At 48.7% G+C, this 27,516-nt stretch overlaps 1 protein-coding gene across 6 annotated transcripts in view; it reads left to right on the forward strand.

The window, feature by feature from the left end:
* Positions 1-5: 5 nt before the first annotated feature.
* MYO18A (myosin XVIIIA) overlaps positions 6-27,516 on the forward strand; it is a 145,997-nt gene continuing 118,486 nt past the window's right edge. For 5 of the 6 annotated variants that reach the window (XM_077919602.1, XM_077919603.1, XM_077919595.1 and 2 more), the window contains exons 1-2: positions 6-159; positions 10,168-11,261. In XM_077919602.1, the coding sequence (XP_077775728.1) occupies positions 10,260-11,261 (1,002 nt within the window). In that variant the 5' untranslated portion in view covers positions 6-159; positions 10,168-10,259. Of the gene's footprint in view, positions 160-10,167; positions 11,262-27,516 lie in introns of those variants that run through there. The other variant, XM_077919598.1, reaches the window with a different exon arrangement.

Genomic DNA, 27,516 nt, shown 5'->3' on the forward strand with positions numbered 1-27,516 from the left:
CAGCGCCCGCCCCGTTCTCCTCCTCCTCCGCCGCCGCCCTCCTGCTCCTCCTCCTGGCGGGCTGGGCTCGCTCGATGCCGGCCCGGGAGCGGCCGCAGGAGGCGGAGGCAGCGAGCAGCCGAGGCCGGGCCGGGCCTCGCCATCCAGCCGCGCTGCCCGGTGAGCGAGGGAGGCGAGGGGCCGGGCGGGGGCCCCGGAGGATGGAGGCGGAGCGGGACGCCGCCATCGCTGTGGGAGAGGGGCGGACGGCGGCGAGGAGGAGGAGGAGAAGCGCCGCCGCCGCCGCCGCCTCCTCGGTGTGGATGTTGCGGGTTGGGGTTGGGAGAAGGCGTGTGGCACCGCCGCTCGTGTGAAGGGGGCGACGCGTGCAGCAGCGGGATAACGCGTGTTCCCTTCCGGGTTGCATCCGGCTGACTTTCCCTCAGGGGAGGCTTTCCCTCTTGGGTTGGGATGAATGGGCCTGTGTCAGTCGACTCCCACGGGTCGCCATCCCAGAGGAGACCCACTGAGATCCATGGGCCTGCGCTTCGTCAGGGTGCTCCTTCCAACGGGGTTCTCCTCCGAGGAGATCCACCGGGATTAATGGGCCCCGGGTTGGTCGTGGTGCCCGGAGTAACTTCAGTCGGCTCAGCGGAGTCGCCTCAGAGGCACTCAATGGGCCTAAGTTGGTCCAACTGTGCCATCATTTCAGCAAGGAATAAGGCTGGGTGCAGCCCATACACACGAGATTTCATACCCATAAACAGGCACGCAAATGTAGGTCTCCTTGAATTTTGGAATTCCTGAGTTTAGAAGAGGAGCGTGTCCAGGGTTTAAAGATGCTTGGGAATGTGCTAGGGGTGGGGGTTGTTGCTGTTTTTGCAGGGGTGTGTGTGTCACTCTGCCTACAGGTGTGCTTGCATGTCCACACAGGTGGGAGGAGGCAGGTTGTGGGTTTAAAGGTGCTTTTGTGCAAAGGGTGTGCGTGTTCACACACAGCCCATACTGATGCCATCTGTGGCAAAAGATGTGCTCTCTAATAGCTTCCTCCCAAGTTCAGCTCCCCTCTTCCCCCCTCTCCCTATAAAGTAGCCTAGGTGTGTTGGGTGCATAGTCCTCTCTGCCTGCGAGAAGCAGGTCTTGGGGAATGTGTGCATGAATGGTATAACACAGGTAGCAGAAGTCACGGTCCTTGTGTTTCTTTCCCTCATTTGCATATGCATATTCATCTGGGCGTGAGCAGGAGCCAGGTCCTAGGTGTGTTTGTGCGAAAGGATGCATGGAGGGTGTGTGTGTGTATGAGAGTGAGGTTTGTTTATGGTCTAGTCTCTCTCAAATAGGCATTCACTGTGTACCTGTCAAAATATGTACCTTTCTTGTATGCACACGCACATGTGGTTCCTCCCTCCAGCTTTGAACTGACCTAGGTGAGTTGCAATGTGCAGTTCTTTGCGAGTGAAAAGCACCTCCTGGGTTTAAATGTGGTGTGTGTGTGTGTGTGTGATGATCTTGGAATGACCAAACCTTGTGCTCTTCGAATAGCCAGATCCTCCAGTGTTGTGTTAAAGTGATAGTCTTTGTCTCTCTCACACAGCAAGGAGGTGTCAAAAATCTCTCTTGCCTCCATCCTTCGGCTTTGTCCCTATTTCCAGGCTTTTGAATTGGCCTAGGTTGCGTTGTGAGCATGTCCTGAGAAGGTAGGTGTGTGTGCATGAGAATGTTATATGGAGAGGGAATATCTAGTGTTTTTTTCTGTCCACGGTAAACATCCATTTGGGTGTGATTTGGAAGGCAAGCCATGGGTTTTAAAGTGTATTGATGTGTGAGATACAGACAGGGAAGGGCTTGGCTGTCTTGCTCGCGTGCACAGAATTGTAGATTGTGCGTGTTAAATGTGTCGGCTTGGACATTTAATACACACCTCTTTACCCTGGCCTTTGACACCTGGGAGATATATATTTTAGGACCCACTTTTTTCTTTTGATCCTAATCTGTTTTAATACTATATTTTTTAATTGCTATAACCTGTCCTAGGACCGCATAGTAAAGGGTGGGGAAGAAATCTAATTAATAATAAAAAACTGATATGAGGAGGGAAACAATATGAGGAGGGAAACGGTGGACACCGTACCTTGAGAGTTCAGGGTGTGTGCATGTCGGTCACACCCACAAGGTTTTGGTGGTGCTTTTGTGTGTGGCTACAGTTTACCACTTCTCCCCAATCTGATATGTGACACATTCCAGGTTTGCAAAGGTTGGATATCTGTGGTTGGGTGTGCATAGCTGTTTTTTTTAGGTAGTGGGTATAGTGGTGGCTGGAGAATTATTGTGTGCACACGTATGTAAAGAATGACGGTTGTTTCCTCCACCCGTATCCAGGGTGGGCTGCCATTAACTCTTTGCTAGGATTGCATTTTTTGTTTCTTAAAACAACTGTATGCCAAGCAGCCATTCAGCAAGTGAATATTTTCTGGCTAAACAGCAGCTGTAAATTGGGTGCAGCTTTGCTTTGATGTATGCACAATCTGTGGTTGCCTGGCTTTCTGGGGGAATCTGTTCATCTGTCCTGGTATTAGAGGAGGGGCTGTAGTTCAACAGTGGATCATATGCTTTGCATGCATTAGGTCTCAGGTTCAATATCTGGTGGCATCTCCAGTAAGGCTGGGAGCAGCCCCTTTGTAAAACCCCAGAGAGCTGCTGTCAGTCAGTGTCAACAATACTGAGTTAAATGGATTAATGTTCTGGTTCGGCATAAGACTGTTTCCTAAGTTCCTGTGGTCCTGTCCTGTCCCATCCTGCATCCCTGCAGCTTGAAGACTGCTTCCTTACAGACCCCCTTGGCTGTTAACATTGGCAGGGGGGGCCTTCTTGCTCTTTCCACTGCTCTCAGAGGTTCGGGGGGCAGGTGGGAGAGAGCACTCTCTGTGGCAGCCCACAAGCTGTGGAATTAGGATAGTTTCCAGGGGAATTGCAGATGTCAGCTTTCGTCAGTGTACCTGCGCTTGGTGCTGGTCCTTTGACTGTGGCTTGCCCTGCCCTGTCCAAGACAGGAGGCAGTATAATAATAATAATAATAATAATAATAATAATAATAATATAATAATAATTTATTATTTGTACCCCGCCCATCTGGCTGGGTTTCCCCAGCCACTCTGGGCGGCTTCCAACTGAATATTAAAAACAGTACAGCATCAGACATTAAAAACTTCCCTAAAGAGGGCTGCCTTCAGTTGTCTTTTAAAAGTAAAATAGTTGTTTATTGCTTTGACATCTGCTGGGAGGGCGTTCCACAGGGCAGGCGCCACTACCGAGAAGGCCCTCTGCCTGGTTCCCTGTAACCTTACTTCTCGCAATGAGGGAACCGCCAGAAGGCCCTTGGCGCTGGATCTCAGTGTCCGGGCTGAACGATGGGGGTGGAGACGGTCCTTCAGGTATACAGGACCAAGGCTGTTTAGGGCTTTAAAGGTCAGCACCAACACTTTGAATTGTGCTCGGAAACGTACTGGGAGCCAATGCAGATCTCTCAGAACCGGTGTTATGTGGCCACTCCCAGTCACCAGTCTAGCTGCCGCATTCTGGATTAGTTGCAGTTTCCGGGTCACCTTCAAAGGTAGCCCCACGTAGAGCGCATTGCAGTAGTCCAAGTGGGAGATAACTAGAGCATGCACCACTCTGGCAAGACAGTTCGCGGGCAGGTAGGGTCTTAGCCTGCCCACCAGGTAGAGCTGGTAGACAGCTGCCCTGGACACAGAATTAACCTGTGCCTCCATGGACAGCTGTGAGTCCAAAATGACTCCCAGGCCTTGCTTTGTCTTGTATTAGCATTAACAACACCCTTGCAAGGACTAGGCTGTGTCACCTGTCACTCCAGAAGAAGACACCCCAAGCATCTTACCAACTGCTTCACATGGGAAGAACGTGGGGGCATATGAAGAGCCCTGCTGGATGAGGCCGGTGGCCCATACAGCCCAGCATCCTCTTCTCTTAGTGGCCAGCCAGGTGCCCACATGGGAAGCCCACAAACAGGACCTGAGCACAACAGCAGTGCTCTCTCCCAACTGTGATTCCCAGCAACTGGTCTGGGAAGCATTACTGCCCCTCTTTCACAGTGGAGCTGCCTTATACCAAGGCAGATTCTTGGTCCATCTCGCTCAGTACAGTCTCTCACACACTGACTGACAGCAGCTCTCCTGGGTTTCAGGAGCCTTCTGCATGCAGAGCAGTTGATCTGCCACTGAACTATGGCCATATTATCCTCTCAGAGTGTAAATTCTAAAATCTGAGCTTTTCAGGGGAGACAAAGGTGACATTTGGAAGAGTATATGCATCTATTGTTATTAATAGTCTTATTACTATTTATTTATTTATTATTTTATTTATTTATATCTCACCTTTTCCCTGGACTGGGAATCAAAGTGGCTTACACAAATTAAAATGACACCTCTTTCCTGTGATGTATTAAGGAGCTCTTTTGCTGATAATAATAATGTTTTATACATTTGCAAGGCAAAACCTGGTGAGTGTACCTGTAAGATGCATGTGTTCGCAGGAGTGAATTTGTGGCCTTCACTTCCTTGCAGTTTTTCCATGCATGCTTAAAATATTTAAGGTCTGTAGCAACAAGGAAGGCAGTAAAAGGCCCATGCCCGCCTCCCTTTATGGAGGAGTTACACTGATAACATTCATGTGCACAAAGCACAATGGGCCTCTGGACGGTGAAATTCTGGAAGGTGTTTTTTTACTTCCTCTACTGTGCTGTTTGCATTTTATGAACAGGACTGCATAAAATAATGCAAGAGGGTTACATTCAGCAAATATACATGAGGTTATTGTAATTCATCTTTATTTATCTTAGGAGGGGCTGTGGGAGAGAACGCCTGCTTTGTATGCACCAGGTTCTAGGTTCAGTCCGTGGCATCTCTGATTTAAAAAATAACAATCCAGTAACAACTGATGGAAAAGACCCTGTCTCTCTGCCTGACATCCCAGAGAGCTGCTGCCAGTCAGAGCACATAGCTCCTTATACAGTCTCACCTGGTATAAGGTACCTTCTGTGTTATGTTTGATTTATATCCTACCCTGCTGTTTTAAGGCAGCTGGCAATTTAGCAACTGAGGCTATTTTAGAGTTGCTTAGTTCTGGCTTCTGAAAGTGCAAAGAACGATGCTTTCTGGGGTAGGCGGAGAAAACATATGGAGAAAATTGAGTCCTGCTTCTGTAATGTTCACACAGACAGTTTAGAGAGGAGTACATAACTCTGTTTCTTTCTTCTTCTGTCAGACTCCTTTCTGTATTGTCAGGGGTTCAGGAGCAGAGGGACAGGAAAGGGAGGGATTGGAGACCGAGGGAGAGGAATCCGAGGGAGAGGTCAGCGATGATAGCCATCCGAGGTCTCTAAGTCTCTCCAGCGAATCAGAGGATTCACAGAAAGGGGCTCCTGTGGTCAGAGCTAGGGGGTTGCCAGAGGGAACACCCCAGGAAGGAGGGGCCAGAGGGGACTCAGAGAGCAGCAGCTGGAAATCGGGACCAGCTTCCCCACCGGAGAGCAGTAAGGGGGAGGAGTCCCAAGCATCGGCAGCAGGCAGCTTTCCGTCAGCGGAAGGACATGAGTCAGGGTTAGCCACGCCTGCATCAGAGAGCGAGGAAACGGTCAAAAGGAAGGTCAGGGGCAGCGCGCGCGCGCCAAGTTCAAATGTACAAGAGGGGGGCGCAATGAGCAGCCCGGAGAGGGAGCCGGGTCCTAAAGCCCGGCGAAGAGAGGGGGAGGAGTCCGAAGGGTCCGCTTCCGAGGCGTCCAGGAAGGAAGGCACCCAGGGGGGTAGTAGGACCCAGAGGAGGAAGGAGAAGCGTAGAAGGTGGAGTAAGGCTAGAGTCTTAAACTGGTGTACAGGGGGCGGAGACTCAGACGAGGCTTCGCTGGTCTAGGGTCTAGACGTAGAGACGCACGCTAGGGTTTGAAAATGGGAACTAAACTTCAATAAAGACTTTGTACAGTTCTGCTGGCTAGCGTTGGTCTTCTGTGAGCTGAGACCTGGGGGCCGTCTCTGACATGTATGAATGCAATGGGAGCTGGAGAGCATCACACCGGTCAGTGGTGTAGTGGTTAGAGTGCTGGACGAGGACCTGGGAGGCTAAAGTTCAAATCACCCTATTCAGCCCTGAAGCCCACTGGGTGTGATCCTGGGCCAGTTGCTGTCTCCCTCAGCCTGGCCTATCTCACAAGGTTGTGAGGGTTAAACGAACAGGGGGAGAGCCATGTACACCACCTTGAGCTCCTTTCCAATAAATAAATAAATAGAAGTACTTTTCAAGCAGGCCAGTTAAACAGAAGCAGCTGCTCACGTGAGTGAGGCCCCACTTGGGCTGCAACATTGAGCCGCCTTACAGAACACCCTGTGCCCATCTATACAACAAAATCCACCAGTTGTTAGAAATGTAACTTCATGGGCTTAACCGATGCCAGGTAAAGAAAACCAAGTTGGGTTCTCCTTTTATAAAAGCCTGATCATGACAAGTGAGCAGCAGAGTCGCGGGGTTGACCAAACCACTTCTTCCCTCCCCTGTCGCAAGACATGCAGGCGATTCTTTGGTGGGGCAGCTTCTGGGCATCATCTGACGTGATACGTTGGTATACTGCCTGAGCGTTAACCTTTATACAGCTGTGGTTTTAGGAGTTTTCTTTGTGCTCCGTCAAGCTGACTTAACCTCTTCTGCTCCTGCTGCGTCATAACATACCTTGCATGCTTGTTCATCAAGTGGGTGTGACCTGGACTCCCGAATCAGGGAAAGCGAGTTTTAGCCGTGGGGCGTGCGGAATGTGGGTTTATCCTGCTCTCCCTGGCAGAGCTTGTCTCAGCCATTTATTTTCTCCTCTGCAGCCTCAGCCAGGCATAGCATTTTCTCAAGGAGCTTCCCTGGCTTTGCCAGAGCAGGTATTGCTCCTCAGGCCTGGGCATAGAACAGCAAGTTAAGGAATGTGCACAGACCACGAATTTAAAGCACATTTAATGCACATCCCAAAGAATCTTGGGAACTCTAGATTTTAAGGGTGTGGCTCTGTGAGGGGTGAAACTACAGTTCCCAGGATTCTTTGAGGGTCACAGTAATCTGCAATAAGCTACTAGTGTGTACAGTCAAGGTACGCAGACCTTGAACTGGCTTCGCTGGAGAGGGTGGAGTCCTCCTGGTGTGCAAATACTAGTAAATCCTCCAGCTTTTCTCACCTGCTTGGAGGGCTGGCACCCTTCACTTCGTGAAGGTGGCCTCTCAGTGGGTTAGCTTTGCTTTTTTTCACTTCCTCAGCCAAGGGTGTCAAACCCAGGTGGGGGCCCGCTCCAGGGACGATTTTGGCTTTTGCTGATGAGCCAGAACCAAACTAGATGGCTTTTTGAAGGCACTGCAGCCTTCTATTTAGCCCTGTTTGTGAGGTGCTGCCTTATCTCTCGAGCCGGTCACATTGTGTGCATGTGCCAAGCTATGTGCGGGCTGGTTGCTTTGCCTGCTGTTAGGAGGTCCCAGTGTCCAGGAAGGAGGCCTTGGAACTGTTATGTTGCCGTTTTGGGGTGGGGGAGAGGAGGAACATGCAAGTAAACTTGCAATAAGCTGGGCTAGATCAAAGGTCTGCTGGCCCAGCCTTGTGCTTCTTGATGGTGGCCTTACACAGGGCCAGCCCTACCATTAGGAGCAGATCCTGGGGCAGGAAGGGATCACCATCATCACCATCAACCTCCCTTGATCAGACTCCTCTGTTGGAGGTTGTGTGCTAAAATACACTCAAGAGGGTGGAGGATGCTGTTGCATTGCTGGTGTTATGATTCAGCTGCTTCTGCCAGTGGAATGGGGTGGAGGTGGTGCCATCTTAATCTTCCCTCAGGCAACATGCCTTATAGCCAAGTCAGACCAATGGGCCACCTAGCTCAGTCTGGTCTACCCTGACTGGCAGTGGCTCTCCATGGTTTCAGGCAAGCGGTCTCTCCCAGCCCTACCCAACCTGTGACCTGCACTCAAAGCAGATATTCCACCATGAGCTGCAGCCCTTCCCCTAAAAATACAGATCCTAGTCTTCATGGTTCTGAATAAAGGGCTGATTTAAATAAAAACACAGGAAGCTGCTGTATACTGTACTGAGTCAGACCATTTGGTCCATCTAGTTCTGTATTATTTACACTGATTGGCAGCAGTTCTCCAGGGTCTCACATGAGGGATCTGTCTCTCCCAGCCCTACTTGGAGATGTTACCAAGGTCTGGACCTGGGACCTCCTGTACTCTGCTACTGAGCTACAACCCTTTTCAGTGGGTTTACTCTGAGTGAAACAGCACTCCTCTTTCCCTGTAACAATTGTGCCCTAGTTTTAATGGCTACAGTGAGGAACTTGGCTGTACTGTATTTTCTGTGACCTTAGGGTTGGAGCTTTACCATTGAAATCGAAACATAATTTATCCAAGTTTCTCAAGTCTGTGACTCCTTATCTGTATGCTGGTTTAGAAGCAATTTATACTTGTTGTGTGGATGTAGTTTTAGGGGTGCCCATGGGCGTAGGCAGGGGGAGCAGGGGGGCAGTTGCCCCCCTGGATGAAGTAAAACAATAAAAATATTTAACTGACCAATCACGGTTCTGCCCCCCCAGTCCTACCCCCCCCCTAAAATCCTGGCTACACCCATGGGGGTGCAGCTCTGAGATGGAAATCCTCGTGCATGGCATCTCTTGAACGATCTGGGGTTTTAATTCTATTGAATGGTTATAGATGAGATTCACAGGAGACTTTCAATCGTGCCTTAAATGCTTCTTGTTAAGGGTCTCTGGTCTCGAACAGAGATGTGAAGGCCTGGAAAAAACCCATGGATAACCCTCAGTTTTTTCTTCCAGTTCCTCCTCTCCAGAATCTTTACATCTGTACAATCAAGCCTGCCTGGGAGGGAGAGAATACCAGCAGGGGGGTGGGATGTTAGTTCTGTCTCCTCTTCCTAGCAGGAGGTTGCATAGCTGCAAAAATGCTGCTGCAACAGAAGTGACCATTCTCTTCCTCCCACTCCACCCCAACTAAAAAGTTCATGTGCTGTAGAGCTAGAGTGGTCTCTTGCTGGCATGACCCGCAGGGAGCGTCTCCATAGCCCTGACCACTTCGGCTCAGGGTGCATTTGGGCAAAGGAGCTCCCAAGCTCTGCCGGAGAAATGCAGAGGCGCCTGACCCCTAGAAAACCCCAGGCTGGCAGGGCTTTCCCTTGGCCTCAGGAGGGCCTCTTTTTCCTCAACAAGGGCCCATTTGTGAGCATGCGGTAACTCCTGAGAATGGCCTGCTTTGAACAGAGCCCCAAACCCACAAGACACTCTTGGCTTTTTAGAGGTATTTAATAAGGGTAAAATGACCCTTGACAATTGGGGAAAGCCTCTTTTTAAAAATATCCAGGAATGGTGTTCTGCTGAAATAGCTTATAAACCATGTCCCTAAACTATGTAGGTTCTCTTGAATATTACACACTTACCCACACCCACCAGTGTGTGTGGCATCATACAATGTAGTAGGATGGCTGGAGTGTTCATGCTGGACGGTTTAGGGAAATTGAGTCTTGGCTAGCTGTAAAGCCCTCTGGGCAGCCTTTGGCAAGTTACTGTCTCGGCCAACCCCACAGGGTGGTTCTGAGCACAAAGCACCACTCTTTTCAGAGGAAGGGAGGGGTGACAGCATCAACTCAGAGGTTTGAGGGGTGTTAGTGACCCAGGAGAAGACTTTCTCTGGCAGCTCGTAAGTTGTGGAATTCCCCCTTCACGGAGGTCTGTCTGGCTTCTTCACAATGTTCAGCAAATGCTGACACCTCTTTACCCTGATCTTTGAACACCTGAGATGTGTGTTTTCAGGGCCTGCTCTGTTCCTGTGTCTGTGATCTGAATTACAGATTACATAATTAATTCTGAATTTTAAATTGTTGTTACCCACCCTGGGATGTGCTGCTGAGCAGTGCCTAATAAATTTAGTAGCAATAATAATAACAGTAACAACTGATGATATACCAAAGCTGAATCAACAGCTTTGCCTAGCTGCCAAAATTGTCTCTCATGCTCCATGTGTGTTTCATCCATGTATTTAGAACATTGTGCGCTTTAATATTCTCCTAAAAAGATGTATGTTAATACCACAAAAATATCTTTTAATATAGTTTTTAACACACATTTTTGTGTTTTTTCACAGGGACGCTGGCAGGACCAAGAATTTGGAGCCGTGGGCTGTCAGATCCTGGTTGTTGTTGAACCTGGGGCACCTCCCAGGGTTAATCTCCCATCATGTTTCACCTGATGAAAAAGGACAGAGATGGGTCCCGAAGGGAGAAGAAAGAGAAGAAGGAGAAGAAGGAGCGGATGTCGGCTGCCGAGCTGAAGAGCTTGGAGGAGATGAGTATGCGCCGGGGCTTTTTCAACCTCAACCGCTCCTCCAAGAGGGATGCAAAGAACCGGCTGGAGATTTCCAACCCCATCCCCATCAAGGTGGCCAGTGGCTCCGACCTTCACCTGACTGACATCGACTCAGACAGCAACCGGGGGAGCGTGATCCTCGATTCCGGTCATCTCAGCACGGCCAGCTCCAGCGACGACCTCAAGGTGGATGACGGCAACTTCAAGGGGTCCGTGCTGCAGCGGGCAGCCAAGTTCGGCTCTCTGGCCAAGCAGAACTCGCAGATGATCGTCAAGAGGTTCTCCTTCTCGCAGAAGAGCCGCGATGAAAGCACCTCGGAGACATCCACCCCTTCCGAGCACTCGGCTGCCCCTTCCCCGCAGGTGGAGATGCGGACGCTGGAGATGCAGCTGGCCAAGCAAGCCGTACCACCTGGCCCCCCGCGTGTCCCTTCCGCCTCACGGACCAGGCTGCCCGAGGTGGTCAGCAAGCGGTTCCCCGCTGAGCTGAAGCTCCCCGTGGTGGTCCCCCCTCAGCCCCCCGTGCCCAGGCAACTGGAGCTGCAGCGGCGCAACACCGGCGACTTTGGCTTCTCGCTGCGCCGCACCACCATGCTGGACAGGGCTGCTGACGGGCAGGTGTACAGGCGGGTAGTGCACTTTGCCGAACCGGGTGCCGGGACCAAAGACCTGGCCCTTGGCTTGGTGCCAGGCGACCGGCTGGTGGAGATCAATGGGCGCAACGTGGAAAACAAGTCCCGGGATGAGATTGTGGAGATGATCCGGCAGTCGGGGGAGACAGTACGCCTGAAAGTGCAGCCCATCCTAGAGCTGAGTGAGCTGAGCCACTGCTGGCTGAGGAGCGGGGAGGGCCTTCACCAAGCAGCCTTTGATGTAAGTAGCTGCTCCACTTTGGGGCACAAGTCGGGTGTGTGCGCTCACACTGGTGGTACACGAGGGCATTCTTGGCAACATCCCGTGTCTTGTCTATCCGACGCAGGTACCTGTGGAAGGACACACTTCACACTGTGCATAGTTATGGAATTCACTGCCACAATATGTGCTGATGGCCACCAACTTGGATGGCTTTATAAAGGAAATAGGATAAATTCACAAAGGATATGCCTGTCAGTGGCTACTAGCCAGGATGGGTTTGCTCTGCCCCCGGTGTTGAAAGCACTGTGCCTCTGAAAACATAAGTGGGGAGAGGTGCTCTTGTGCTCAGGGTCTTTTTTGGGGCTTCCTGTAACGGGCACCTGGTTGGCCACTGGACTAGAGGGGCCCCCTTTGGCTTGATCCAGCAGCCAGGGTCTCTTCTGTTGTTCTGACGTTAATGGGATCTGTTCTGTCCATTGGTGTCTGGAGCAGGAGGATCATGATCATAGACTCAGGCCGCAGATTGGCTGTTGTGGTTGTGACCCCGTTGCTTATGTTTTGTGGAAGAGGAAGGGGCATGTGGTGCTTATATTAGTGCTACAGGGCCTGCAGATAAGCAAAATTTCCCTTCTGGGTGGTTAGAGGAATGTGGGATAGGTTAGGAGAGAAATGTATCTTTCTTCAAGTATCACAAAGGATGGTGATGGTGGTTGGGAGGAAACAATAATTTATCATTTAATAATACACATTTTCACTGTACTTTTCAAGTGTTCAGTTCATAATCCTGTGACCCATATCTTCTGTAGGGAATATTTGGCTGTGGTTTAAATTGGGATCTTCCCAGCTTCTAATCTTGACCGTGTGTGTGTGTGTGTGTGTGTGTGTGTGTGTGTGTGTGCACTTTGTGGATCTTCTGAAATATTTAAAGGCTGAGGATGCTTCAGGAAAGTTTTCGTAGGCAAAAGTGGAAATGGCCCTGGAACATTAGTTCTATCTGAAACAGTTATTGTGCAGATGAAATTATCGGTGTTTTAAGAACACTTGTGGCAGAAGATGAGGGCTAAGCCCAGATTGTTGTGTGACTTTCCCCACCAGACGGTGTGTGCCTATCCTTCTGCTTATAGTTTTGATTTTGCGCCTAGGGTGGTGGTGGCAGTGGAGAACATAACATTAATTTCGTGTGTTTGTTTGGACTTTCTGTTCTACACATCAGCTACAGTTTGTGCAATTTGGGGACATCGCTTGTTCATTCAGACATTACTATTTATTTTTCTCTTTGTGGCAAATGACCTTCAAGGTACGTCTTTTTCTGCTTGAGCTAATCTACCTTTTAAGGCATTAAGTTTAACTTACTGGTACAGGTTTTGTTTTGTTATTGCTGCTTTACAAAATGGGGGTGGTGAGTGTGGTCCTGCTGCGGCTGTGTTGATCCTTCCTGTGAACTCAGTTGCCCCCTGTGAGCATTGCCCCACGGAGGGATTATTGGTGTATGTGTATAAGAGAGAGAGAGAAGTTGTGGGGCAAGGATCTTTTATAACTAGCAATAAAGACTTTAAGAGTACCTGTGAAGAGGGATTAGGAGAAGCATAATGGGCAGGTGACCCATATTCTCTTGGCTGCTTGCAGAAACCTCTGTTAGTGACTTTGAGCTGGCTTGAGTGCTGTGTGTGTGTTTGTACCAATGGGGTCATTTTAAATCTCATCAAAACCCCTGAAGGCCCCTGCGAGAGTTAAGTCTGCCGCATGGCACAGAGAAGCTCATTGCATTCCCTCGGCCTGTCTCCAAACGGAAGGGAAACACATGGTGTTTACAGCTCTCAAGTCAAGCGTGCAGTTGGGGCTGCTAAAAATTGGATGCCCGGTAAGCTGCCAATCGGGCTGATGGCCCAGGTGGTGGCAGGAAGTGTTATGAGAATATGAGGCATAAGTGGAAACTGGCAGGGCCTCTGAAGTCTCCTTAAGAGGGGAGGAAGTCTTCCCTGAGATCAGTCAGAGTGGAGGAGGCCAGATGTGTCTGGGGCACAGCTGCATGTGCTGGGCAAGCAGCCTTGGGTCATCATGGTAGCCATATATGCCCTCCACTCTCCCCCTGGGTGCAGTTTTGGGTGCTTATGTTGGAAGATTCAGGACAGATAAAAGAAAATACTTCTTCCCGCAGCACATAGTTAAATTTGGAACTCGCTCCGAATGGTGGTGATGTCCACCAACCTGGATGGCTTTTAAGGCTGGGCGATATCTGATTTTCAACATCACGATATATCACCAGCTAAATATCACAGTATATATCTATGGCGGTGGAGGGCGGTGGCAGAGGGTCCCGCTGTACCTCCCCACAGTGGTGGAGGGTGCGCCACTCTTTCCCGCAGCAGCAGAGGGTCTTGAAGAGGCTCCCTGTTAAGGGCCTTAAAATGTAAAGTAGTAGTAGATTTAATAAAAATATTAAATAAACTTCCATATAATATATTTTCAACTAGATGGGTGGGGTATAAATAATAAATTATTATTATTATTTAAGTTATTTACTAGTCAATTTGCATCTGCTTCCTCACTCAGAGGATTAAGTGCAATATATGCATGCATAAGCTCCGTTGAGTTCAACTAAACTTACTTCTACTTTCCTGGGAGTAAGCCCCCCTCACTGAATTCAGTAGGGCTTGCTTGTGAATAGACACACATTTGCTTGCGCTGCTTACCAAAAAACACCCTCTCCATAATTCTCATGTAGTACCCAACCTGCCTTTTCAGCATAAAGTAGCCAGCTAAGTCTTCTCCCCTCCATCTCCCCCCACAGAAGGGCCCCCCACAAAGCCTACTAATCTTTCCCTTTTTATCAAGGGAGGGAGGGCAAGCAAACAAAAAGATAGTCTCCTTTAAATAAAGAAATAAAACTCTTCCTTTTTGATATGGAGGAAAGCTATTCAGGGTGAACCAGCAACATAAAACACCACCAGAAAATAAAAATAAAAACTCCCCCCCTCTTTTTTTCTAAAAGAAAGAAGAAATAAGTGCTTTCTAGTTCTTTGTTTGCATTTCTGCTGGATCCTTGATTGTCGTTCAACACTTGTTGAAACACTTATCACGATGTTATTTCAATACCGGTATTCAACAGTATGGAAATTTATTGCACATCCCTAATGGCTTTGAAAGAGGATTGGACAAATACATGGAGGAGACAGCTGTCAGTGGCTGCTATCCGCAATGGCTGTGCTCTTCTTGCATGGCTGGAGGCAGCAAGGCTTCTGAATACCAGTTGCTAGAAACGGCAGGAGGGGAGAGGGCCCTGGTGCTCGGATCCTGCTTGCGGGTTTCCCATGGGGGCATCTGGGTGGCCACTGTGAGAACAGGTTGCTGGACTAGATGAACCGCTGGCCTGATCCAGCAGACACTTCTGATCTTCGTATGTTATCTTTTTAATTCTAGAACTGTGTGTATGTCCACATGCAGATGTGGAATGCAGTATCTCACAGGGAATTTAGTATCCTGTGAATGTGTTGTCTATTAATGAAATAATGATAATTACCGTATTTTTCGCCCTATAGGACGCACCGTCCCATAAGGCGCACCTAGTTTTTTTTTGGGGGGGGGAAATAAAGGGAAAAAAATTATTTCCCCCCCAGGCGCAGGGCTGGGGCGGGGGAAGCTCGAGCTTCCCCCGACCCCAGCCCCCAAACAGGCAGCTCTCTGCAAGCCCTCCCGCTGCTTGCGGAGAGGTCCGCGAAGCCTGGACGCGCTGAGCTGAGTGCGCGCAGGCTTCGGCATGCAGGCAACTCTCCGCAAGCAGCGGGAGCCCAGCGCTGGGCTCCCGCTGCTTGCGGAGAGGTGTGCGAAGCCTGGAGAGCGAGGGGTCGGTGTGCACCGACCCCTCTCGCTCTCCAGGCTTCAGCGAAAGCCTGCATTCGCCCCATAGGACGCACACACATTTTCCCTTCATTTTTGGAGGGGAAAAAGTGCGTCCTATAGGGCGAAAAATACGGTACTAGCCACTGATGAGGCTCCTTTAGGTGCTACTAGCAAGAGAGCATCAAGCTGCCTGGCTGCTGCTGGGAGTTCTTTCGGAAGAGGGTGCCTCCGTGAGAACATCTTCCAACAGATCTGGATATACGAGCTGCGCACCTCCTTGTTATTACATGTCAACATCTATGCAGCTGCTATGTTTCTTCATTTTCCTTGTAGAAGTTGAGAGCTAATAGGGATAAATAGATAGATAAAGAGAGAGAAGAGAACATGCAGCTCAACTCTCTTGGGGCATTAGGCCTGGATTCCTGCTTCCTTCTCTTCATGAAGCAGAAATGCAAGCCAGGATGGCGAATAAGCCAACAGCAGAGCTCTGAGACTACCATGGATCAACCAGGGAAAATGTTGAAAGCAAATCCCGGAAGTGTGAGTGCAAAGTTGAGAATGCAGCAGCAAGCATTTCAGTAGGGTGGTTAGGCTTACACGAGTTTCTCTTTCAGTCAGCAATAGAATTTTTGTTGGCTGTTCCCCCCACAAGGCTCCAGTTAACTGCATCCCCCCCCCCCCCCCCCGCTACAGAATCTTGCGAAGGGATCTTTTAGCTTAAAGTTGTAGATGGGCACTTTCCTGCTGGCCTATGGTGGGTAGGAATGGCTTCCAAGCAACTTGAAAAAGTTGATTTTTCTTCTCAAACATGGTCGATGTAAACAGCTTTGGAAAGGTAGGCAGGCTAGTAAAAAAATGAACAAGTAGCGGGCTCGTGTCTTTTGCGGAGCCTATTTTCATTATAAGTCCTCTTGCACCTGTTTAGCAGTCATGGCTTCCTCCAAAGAATCCTGGGAGCAGTAGTTTGCTAAGAGTGCTGTGGATTGTCGCTCTGTGAGGGTCTCCTGATACCTCTCAGCATCCTTAACAAACTACAGTTCCCAGCATTCTCTGCGGGATGCCATGACCATCAGTGGTATAAAAGTGCTTTAAATGTATGCTTTGGGGGTGACCTGCCTCGCCCTTAGCAGGTAGGTTACAGTCTGCATCAGGCCTGCCTCTTCCCTCCAAGCCCCTTTTCCCTTTCCTAAGGTAAAGGTAAAGGTACCCCTGCCCGTACGGGCCAGTCTTGCCAGACTCTAGGGTTGTGCGCCCATCTCACTCTATAGGCCGGGGGCCAGCGCTGTCCGGAGACACTTCCGGGTCACGTGGCCAGCGTGACATCGCTGCTCTGGCGAGCCAGAGCCGCACACGGAAACCCGTTTACCTTCCCGCTAGTAAGCGGTCCCTATTTATCTACTTGCACCCGGGGGTGCTTTCGAACTGCTAGGTTGGCAGGCGCTGGGACCGAGCAACGGGAGCGCACCCCGCCGCGGGGATTCGAACCGCCGACCTTTGGATCGGCAAGCCCTAGGCGCTGAGGCTTTTACCCACAGCGCCACCCGCGTCCCCACTTTCCCTTTCCTACCAGTCAGTCAAACCCCCATCCGCTTTCTCCTGGCTTTGTTGTGGCTATGGGAGCCCCAGTTACCCCTGCTAAGACTTCCCATACCTCAGGTAAGCTCATGTAATGAGTAGCATAAGGAGCATTGTAAAGGAACCAGTCAGTCATGTTAAGATCATTATGGAGCCAGATTGTGTGTATGAACATGCCCTTGTTGTCTGGAAACAAATTGAGTGTTGACTTAAGCTCCCAAAGGGCTCCTTGGCTTTCTCCTCTCTCGAGGGAGGAAAAGCTGTGAAGCCCAGGCCTCTTCCTTTTTAGACTGTGCTCTCCCTCTCCTTCCTTCTCCCTAGACCCTTTCCCTACAAGCTTTTCACTGATTCTGTGTTTCAGGGATCCCAGCACGGGAAAAGTACATTCGGAAGGAGCCGCCAGTTCCTTGCTGGGCTTGTCTTGCTAATGCTTGAGCTTGTTTCTCTGCACAGGGCTCTGGGGAACCAAATTAATTTGGAGTTGGGTGAACACGTTAGGTGCCTGCAGAGCGTTTCAAAAGGCTTATGGAGACGTTTTAAGAAAAGGATATAATTGCTCTTCCCTCGCCTCCCCTTTCCTTGGTGCTTTTATGGGTTAAGGTAAAGGTAAAGGTACCCCTGCCCGTACGGGCCAGTCTTGACAGACTCTAGGGTTGTGCGCCCATCTCACTCAAGAGGCCGGGGGCCAGCGCTGTCCGGAGACACTTCCGGGTCACGTGGCCAGCGTGACATTGCTGCTCTGGCGAGCCAGAGCCGCACACGGAACGCCGTTTACCTTCCCGCTGGTAAGCGGGCCCTATTTATCTACTTGCACCCGGAGGTGCTTTCGAACTGCTAGGTTGGCAGGCGCTGGGACCGAGCAACGGGAGCGCACCCCGCCGCGGGGATTCGAACCGCCGACCTTTCGATCGGCAAGCCCTAGGCGCTGAGGCTTTTACCCACAGCGCCACCCGCGTCCCTGCTTTTATGGGTTATTGTTGTTTAATTTCTTATTTTATCTGTTATGTTTGTTTAATAGTGGAGCAAGACTTTATTTTGATGTATTTATTACTGGGGTTGTTAATTTTGATTTAGTTCAGTACTGGTTATGTGTTAAGCCTATATTATTTGTAAGATTGAATTTATGCAATGTTGATTTTTTCCCTTGATTTATATTTTTTGTAAACCCCCCCTCCCTCCTTGTGTATTTTAATAAGTTAGTGTTTTCTGTGAGTTGCCTTGCACACTGTTTTATTGTGGAAAAGGTGACATTTTCTTTATCTGCACTTTTTATAAAACACTATATAAATGGAAGAAAGGCAGGGTGTGAATTGAATAGATGAGTGAACGAACACCAGGCTTTAGGATTCTGTTTTCCCTAATGCTTCTCCTTGCCTCAGCAGTTGTAAGCAAGAGTAATAACTCTTGTTAGGGGGTGGCTGCTGTTGTGGGCAGCAGATGTGTATGTAGGTATTGGGGGGAGGGCCAACAGCTCAGTCGAAGAGCACCTGCTTTGCTTGCAGAAGGTACCAGGTTCAATCCCTGGCCTCTCCAGGGAGGGATGGGAGAGATTCTCGCCTAAAACCCTGGAGAGCTGCTGCCAGCCAGTGTCGGCAACACTGAGCTAGATGGGCCAATGATCCAATAAAGCATAAGGCAGCTTCTTGTGTAATATTTGTGTGTTTTGTGTATTTAGAGTATATGAGAAAGAGATAGAAAATTGATTCCTGCCTGGTGTCACGCGAGTGGCACCTGAGCTTCTTATGGTCAGTGATGCTTAATCCATTTGGGAGTCTTGAGTCTCAAAGGCCCCAGGAAAAGCCAGACACACACAGAGAGAGTTGAAATGTGAATTTCCTTCTTCCTGTGTCCAGAAGGGCAGCATTCACAAGGAGGTAATTTAATTATTGTTTGCTTTTATACCAATGTTATATATTTGATGTTAGCCGCCCTGAGCCCGGCTTCGGCTGGGGAGAGCGGGATATAAATAAAAGTTTATTATTATTATTATTATACCTTCCATGCAGAACGTGTGCTTTACAAATTGGGGGTGCTGGGCAGTTCTGCTGTCTCTCCTCCCAACTCTTGCTCCTTTTTTCTGGAACATGGTAGGCTGATGATGAACAGCACCTGCCTTTATTGAGATGATGAGGTCAGCCACTGTGAAACAATGTCCAGCACTCGTGAGCATGACAGCCGCCTACCCCATCCTCCACTAACAAAGCAGTTCTGCAGAGGACACAGGCGCTTGTTGTGTGGAGGGATGGAGGAGGAGCAGGAATACTCTGCACAAGAGGGCAATGCAGCCTCCCAAGGTTTGGCATGCCTGCCCCCCCTCTCTTTCTCCCCCCTCTCCCCCCCTCTCCCCACCCCACTCCATTACCTTCCAGCTCACTGAAGCACTGCTGCATAACTGCAGGCAACAGGCGTCCCTTTGTCCTGGCCATGGGCAGCCACCCTGAAAGAGGGCTCTTTGTCATTTTTCCATCTCATCATCTTATTGACCCCATTGACAGGATGGTTGGGATCCTCCAGTAAGTGGACAGCTCTGTAGTGAACCGTCATGGACTATGCCACTTCAGAGTACAGGTGGAGGTGTCACTCCCACCTCCCCCCATTTTATAAAAATCTCTGCAAGCAACAAACTTGTTAGGATCAGGCCCAACTCACTCTTCCACCCATACATTGCAAGCACGGGGCTTCCCTCAAAGAGTCCTGGGAACTATAGTTGGTCAAGCATGCTGGGAATTGTAGTTCTGAGGGGTAAATTGCAGTTCCCGTAATTATTTTTGGGGCAGGGCGGAAATCCATGTGCTTTCAATATATGGTGTGGATATGAAAAAAGTTATTGGAAGGGAGTGAACCGTCCTTCATTGGAAGTTTCTAAACAAAAGTTGAATGGCCCTGTGGCAGGGATTCTTTAGCTGTAATTCCTGCATTGCAGGGGGTGAGACTAGATGGCTGCTGAGATCCCTTCCAACTCTACAAGTCTGTGATTCTAATTACTTTTTTTAAACCATTGGAAGATTTGGAAATGCCTTACCTCCTATAGGCATCTGTTTGGGAATTACCGTCTACCAGTGTTTGGGAATTATGCACTGCTCTCTCTGTTCATTTATCTAACTTTATGGGTGCTTGGGATCTGATCAGCTGTGAGAATAATGCTGCGTGCGTGTGTGTGTGTGTGTGTGTGTGTGTGTGTGTGTTTTCATATCCTGATTGGAACTATCCTTCTGGGCCCATGGAGTGTGTGGAAGAGGCCTCACCATTGCCTCTTGTTGGGTGTCGTTCTTCAGGAGATCTTGCTTCCCCTCTTGGCAAACGAGCTGTGCCCTCTAACGTGGCAAGGAGCAGTGAGGCGGAAGCATTGCCAGTGCTTGGGTGGCTTACTCACAGTCTGGATGGCTGGTTTGTCAAGGGTGAGTTGGAGCTGAGCAATGACTTCCTGGCCCTAGTCCAGCTGTCTTTTCCCTCCATGAATTAGCAATTAGCTGCCCTGCCTAATGATGTGAAAGGAGCCTCCTGCCCTGGGGGGCAGATTAGGAAGCTTCCTCCAGCCAGTGTTAAAGGAGCGAAGGTGCTCCAGTGACTCTGCTGGAGTCTGCCTTAATCAAAAGCACTGAAATATTTTAAATGGGTTATTTAAAAATAGGGATGTAAGAAGGCAGCAATTTCCATTCATCCTAATCAGCACTGCTTCCATTATGCTGCAGTTTGGTTTCCACTGAATGCAGCATCATTCTGTCCACTGTTTAAAGCAAGTTACACCAGCCTGATCCAACAGCCTGGCTTTTCTGATGCTCTTACAACTTTCTGCCAACTGTTGTCCTAATGATATGTAGTGGTAAAACCTGAGTTTGCCTCCTTTTCTCTTTTCTCATCCTCTGTACTCACTCTGTTACTGGCTTCCAGTTTTCTTGATAGGCCTCTGTCTTCTCTCTCTGCCAGTATCCTCTCCCTGACTGCTTTGAGTAGTGGAGCAGTACACAAATACATATATTTTTAGTTATAGCGCTCCCCTCCTTCTTTTGCTTATTCATATTGATTTGGAGGGTGTATTTTTAATATGTAGTGGGCAGTCTTGTCAGCATTCACTCTGTGGTATGCTTCCAGCCTCCACCTTTGTTTTCTATTATTTTATCCTGTGCAGGGCCTAGATTTCTCAGTTTTTGTAATATGATGAAGAGGTATTCCTGGTCAATGCTGTTTTAGCATTGTGTGTATTCTCACCCTTCATACCAATCTGCTTATTTGGGGGAAAGTTTAGGTTGTTTGGGTTAAGTTATAGGTTATTTGGGTCAATGGTAGAGCCCCTGCTTTACATGCAGAATGCTCCGGGTTCAATCCTAGCTCTTCCAGGCAGGACAGGGAAAGACCACTTGCTGAATTCCTGGAGTTGTATATGTTGGGGTTTCTGATATAAGCCCGTGGGCACCATAGTGCCTTCAGACTCCTCCCTCTGCTGAGGCCCTTTGTCCTCCCAATTTTAATTTTTTAAAAAACTGAGGATTTTTGATGGGCATGGAGTATTTTGGTGGGGTGTGTGTGTGCCCCATGCTTTATTTTCCTGTGTCTTAATTGTTTTGGGATGCGCATAGGTGTTTTGCCTCTTTGAAGGAGTAGGGTCTCAAGCATCACACGATTTCCTTCTGCAAAATGGGTATTTTTTTTGCGGTGCCTGTGACAGATTCTTAAATTTTCAGATCAAGATCTTTAAGCGTAGACAGTACTGATTTTGATGGACCAGCTTTTTGACTTGGTAACTTGCTCCTTTGCTCCTTATTCTGCTCTAACTTGACTGTGCCAGCTGTGACTCCGCAGGCTCTTGTCTTCAGCCTGATATCCAATAAAGAGATCAAGTAATTGCAATGGCTGAGGTCAATCAAAGTGGTTGCTCTGGCTCCCTCCCTCCCCTGTAAACATCCACCTGCCAGCAGGTAGCCACCACCTGTCTTCTGCTTTGCCTAATGGGCTCTGACTACTTATACTTCCATCCTGCTCCTCCCTGCCTTTCGGACCCTGTTTTCAAATCTTGTTCAGAAAGGATTTTGAATATAAAGAGCTTTGAGGCGGCAGGTCTCTTATTTGCTCTTCGCTTCATTGAGGGGTCCTTGTTGGCTTCCTCCTCCCTCTTTCTCCTTCTGTTGCTCTTACTCCACAAGAATTATGGCAGCTTAGGTTGGAAGCTTTCAATTTTTCCTTCAACTTGGGAACCTTGCATGTAAAACTAGGGGAATCACAGCTGGAATATGGCTGAGCTGCTGCAGGCTTGGCCCTAAGAACATTGGACCCTGTTCTGTCGTCCTGCTTGCATTCTGGAGATCAAAGAAGCAATGGTAGACTCTGTGGACAAACCGCTTGCTGCTTTTGATGCTGGAGAAGTTCAGCTTGTCCTTGGGACTCCTCCTGGTCGTGGAAGCACTTTCTGTTACAGCGGCAGGTGTGTGGCAGCAGTACGCTTGGATGCCCGGCTGCACCGCCTTGCCACAAATGTGGAACGACTTGCCAGAGAGTTTGAGGCACAGGGGACACGCCTTTCAGCCCTCGAGGGGCAGATGGCTGCCCTGGAAGATACCTCGGAGAGGCTTTCGTGTACCGAGAGGGAGAGCCGTCGCCAAATTGGTGACCTCGAGACTTAACAGCAATGGAAAGGTATGGACACCTTGCAACCAAGAGATGGCCAAGGGAAAGCGAAGTCCTTGCTGGGGTGAGGATTTCTCCTTTTCCCGTCACTGAAGAATTGTGATAAAATCTCCTAGGCTCAGTTATGGCTGCTCTGGTGTGAGAGTCTGGAGAATCCATCTTTTCTACACTGAGAGACTTGCTTGTATCCAATGCCCCTCCCCCCCATTGCAGACAACCAAGGAATGGATCTTCCTTTAGGGATTGCTGTATTCCATCGTCAGCGGTGCAATATCTGGACTATACAATGCGGAGGGTTTTGTTTATGAAGGGATGCCCTCATTCCAGTTCACTGAGCTAGACTGCCTCCCCAAGAAGATGAAGAAAGTCCTTTGCTCTCTGTTTATTTTTGGAGCAACACTCCTTGGCTTTTGTCCCTACACATCTGAAAGTTCAGGTCTTGGAAGCAGAATAAATTATGCAGATGTTCACATGAACAAATATACTTGATGGCATAACTCATTCTGGGAGTAGAATTTGGGTGATGTCTTCTCCTCGTCCTTCCTTAATGCACAGCCTTTGCCTAGATGGAGGAGGAGGAGAGGGAGTTTCCTCCAAGGAAAAAAGAAGCCTACTGGAATGTCTGCACAAGAGCAGTCTGTGCCCCTGGTTTGATTTTTAAGTCTGGAACCGGAACAGCCAGGAGGCAGTGACTGTAGAGGAAGGTGGCGTGTCAGCCATGTGTGGGGATGTGGGTCAAGGAAGTAGTCAAGTTGAAAACCCCGGGTGGGGGGCAGTCTTTAGAAACACAGGAACTGGGAAAAGAAAAACCATCGCCAGGGTAAAGGAAAGCAAGTCGTTAGGCTGGGAATAGAATAGTCCGCAGAATTGACCTGACCTGAGACAGGCTGTATAATATCTTGTTTTATTATTTTGTTTATTGTGTTTCTATCACACTTTTTTCTCCAAGGAGCTCAAGGTGGTTCTCCCCCTCTTCATTTAAACCCTACAACCAGCCTGCGAGGTAGGTTAGGCTGAAAGTGAGGGACTGGCTCCCGGTGCCACACCCACTGAGCTTAATGACTGAGTGTGTGTGTGTCCCATGTTCCAGTTTTAGGAAGTGCCCTGTGCTGTTCTGCACTGATGAAGACTCGTCAAATGAAGGTACTGCCTACAAGCAAACCAGCCACTTTCCCCCTCCCTTGTGGTTGTGCGATAAACTCATCCTCTATGGGAGAGGCTTCCCTTGCCTTTGGGTGGGGGTGGGGGGGCCCAGGGAGTGAGCATAGATCTGTGTCTTGGGAAATCAGGACAGAGTTGAAGGTGCATGGTTTTGACAGGTAATAAATTGGTCTGACTTAAGAGCTCCTCTGTCAGCCTGGATTCTCTGGGGGTGGGGTTGAAGGGAGGGAGCAGGTGCTGTCGTAATGCTTTCTGAGGGGTCTTGAAGGACCACATGCTCTTCACCTTCGATGTGCAGATGTGTGTGTGTGTGTGTGTGTGTTTCTCCCCCATGTCCAGCTCAGCAGCTTGGAATGTTTCTGGTCCTGATTTAAATAATAAAAAAAATTATCCTCTCTCTGCTTTCTAAAACAGGAAATGATATACATATTTTGGGCCATTTCTTTGGAACCAATTCCCCCTCTGTTTTTTCCTCCTTGCAGTAAGGAAATATGCCCCCCCCCCCCGTGTGTGGAGATGAATAGTTCAGGTTTTCTGGACTCCTGGATTTAAAACTCTGGTGAGAGGAGAGGTTACTGTGGAATGAAGGCATTGGCTCTCCGCCTTAGTCTGTCATTCTGGGGTGGGAGGGTGTGTGCGCGCCATTATTTGAGGGCCCACAATCCATTTGTAGGGGGGGAAAGGTAAAAATGGTACTGAATCATCGCTACCATCTGTGATTCTATGAAGACTAGAAAGATTTACCCATAAATTAAATGCAGGCAGTTGTGAAGCAAAGGCAGGAACAAAAGGGAAAGGCAAAGCAACTGCTGTAATTGTACAGTAGGGAAAGTGCAGAGATGCTTCCTTCCGGCTTTTCAGATTTGCAGGAAAGCAAAGCAGGGCATTAGGACTTCCATTGCTTTTTCAGTCATAGGCGCTGTGTCTCGACAGCCACGCAGGGCCCTGAAAGGCACGTCTTCACTGAGCAGACTTTTTTACATTTTCCTGTCCTTAGGAATGCTACCCCTACTGATTTGTCTAGCAAAAGGAGGGAGAATCATAGCTCAGTTGTAGAAAGCACATGTGTTGCATACAGATGGTTCAGTCACCAGGTAGCAGGTGATGGGGAAGACCGCTGCCTGCCTGAGAGCATGGTAGAAAATATTGAGCTGGATAGATAAAGTGGGTGACTTGGTGAATATAGGCCACCCCCTATATTCCTATGCCAACAAGCCCTTGTGGGTCTCTTGAGAATCCCTGGACACCGCAGAAGACAGTTGGACACGGTGCATGGTCAATTCATATGGGACTATAGGCTTGGGGTGTCAAGAATTCTGATGGAAACAGGAACAAAAAATGTGCATGTTCACTTATTTGTCCCATTGATTGATATTCATTGTTCTGGTTCAATGATATGTAATCGGTTATGTCCCCCCCCCCCCCATTCACATTGCATTTCCTTTGCTTTGAAATGAATGGTGCGGAATAATGTGAAAAGAATAACATTTTTTGGCGGAGGATGAACTATGGTGGAATGGAAGCAGTGCTTTGTGCGTCAAGTACAGGAACAGAAAGCGGTTCCTTCTCACATCCCTGCTTTAGGCCGCTGTCTTATTCTGCTTGGACTTGCATCACATCACATATCACACCCAACTCTTTATTTTGCAGGCTGTTTTTCAGGGACGTTTGCCTGCCGTTACTGATCTTCTCGTTGATAAACTTCTGAGAAATCCTATGGTTCCCCAGAATACAGCTGGAACATCGCTGTGTTCTGCTTCAGTGTTTCCCCTTATCTCTCTGTAAGCTTCAGTTCTAGCTATTCCCTCTTCCCCACCCAAAAAGAAGGTGGCGGGTCCTCAAGAGCTATGGACCGAGGAGGAGGAAAGAAGGATTCTGGCTCACCTCTTGGGCTTTTGTTTGTAGCAAATGCTTTCTGTGCATTTGGAATTGAAGCTGATGAATTTCAGCAGATGGGGAATTTGTATCAATGGTAATTGCAGTGGATTTGTTTACTCTTGCAGCACACATTGGCTGCTTAACCTTTGTACCTCAGAGATGACTGTGGTCTGCTGGTTTTGGGTGAAGCACAGTTCATGCAAGATAACACAGTGGCAGCGTGGCTCTGCTATGCATGGGGGAGGGAGCAGAATTGTCTATTTTTTTCATCTCCTCCAAGGCTGAGGGTGGGTGTCAGTTTAAAAGGGATCAGAAAAACAAAGGAAACTGCCTTATACCAATTCAGTATAAGGCCATCTATTGGTATTGGTCCACTATCATTGTCTACTCTGACTGGCAGTGTCTCTTCATAGGTTCTTCCCATCACCTGGCAAAGGTTGTAGCCCAGTGGTATGCAGCATGTGCCTTTTACGCAAGAGGTCCAGGTTCAATCCCCAGTGGCATCTCCAAATAGGATTGGGAAAGATTCCCAGCCTGAAAACCTGGAGAACCATTGCTGCTAGTCAGCGTTGACAGTACTGAGCTAAATGGACCGATGACCTGACAGCTTCGTATGTTTGCATGCTACCTGATTGTTTCTAAGATTGAAATTGGGACCTTCTGCATACAAAGCAAGTGGCTTGTCACTGAGATATGTATCCAGTTTTGTAGACTGAATTCTACAAAGCATAGGTAAAGGGTAAAGGGACCCCTGACCATTAGGTCCAGTCGTGACCAACTCTGGGGTTGCGGCGCTCATCTCGCTTTATTGGCCGAGGGAGCCAGCGTACAGCTTCCGGGTCATGTGGCCAGCATGACTAAGCCGCTTCTGGCGAACCAGAGCAGTGCACGAAAATGCCGTTTACCTTCCTGCCAGAGGGTACCTATTTATCTACTTGCACTTTGACGTGCTTTTGAACTGCTAGGTTGGCAGGAGCAGGGACCGAACAACGGGAGCTCACCCCGTTGCAGGGATTTGAACTGCCGACCTTCTGATCAGCAAGTCCTAGGCTCTGTGGTTTAATCCACAGCGCAATGGCTAAACATTTGTCAGCCAAAATGTACAGTACTGTACAACCAATTCTGCCTCCTGTACCTTAACAACAACAACAACAACAACAACAACAACAACAACAACAACATTTTATTATTTGTACCCTGCCCATCTGACTGGGTTGCCCCAGCCACTCTGAGAAGCTTCCAATATATACAAAAACATAATAAAACATTAAACATTAAAAACTTCCCTAAACAGGGCTGCCTTCTGATGTCTTCTAAAGGTTGTGTAGTTATTTATCTCCTTGACATCTAATGGGAGGGTGTTCCACAGGGTGGGTGCCACCACCGAGAAGGTCCTCTGCCCGGTTCCTTGTAACTTCACTTCTTGCTCTCGGTGTCTGGGCTGAACAATACGGGTGGAGATGCTCCTTCAGGTATACAGGGCCTGGGCCTTTTAGGGGTTTAAAGGTCAGCACCAACACTTATAATTCTGCTTGGAAATGTACTGGGAGCCATTGTAGGTCTTTCAGGACTGGTGTTATATGGTCTTGGCAGCTGCTCCCATAACCTCTTTCTACATCTAGTCTCTGCAGTGCGTGAATAGGAGCAGTTAACTGATCAGTCTTTTTATTGCATAGCCAGTGGCTGTTGGAAACACCAAACAGTGTTTCAAAATGTGATAAAACATGACAATAAAGGGAGAAAGAAGGCTGTTGTGGATTATTTTTACATAAAAACATAGAAATAAAATACACAGGAAAATATAACCTTTACCATTGCCACCACCTTGGTGGACATAAAAATATTTTCAAAGAGTCTACAAAAATCATACCTGCAGACTCTGCACACAGAGAGCAGCATTTGAAATAATTGCTGTTATCAGGGGTTACATAACGTAGATTTCAGTTTCAACCTGTGAAAGCCATTTACTTGCTCAGAGATAGATTTTATGTGGATGATTTTTAGAGTGGGCAACAAACAAATAATGGGGAAGGTTTTCCACCACTTTCAGACCACATACAAAGTCTGTCTTGGGGGAAGTTAAAAATAATGGTAGTTTGCTACACTGTTCTTTGGATTCCTTCAGATTGAGCTTCTGGATCAATCTTTGAGGCAACCCAATTTCTACACAGCGCTGGGACAAACCTGGACTAATATT

Source organism: Podarcis muralis, chromosome 15, assembly GCF_964188315.1.
Source record: "Podarcis muralis chromosome 15, rPodMur119.hap1.1, whole genome shotgun sequence".
NCBI classification, from domain to species: domain Eukaryota; kingdom Metazoa; phylum Chordata; class Lepidosauria; order Squamata; family Lacertidae; genus Podarcis; species Podarcis muralis.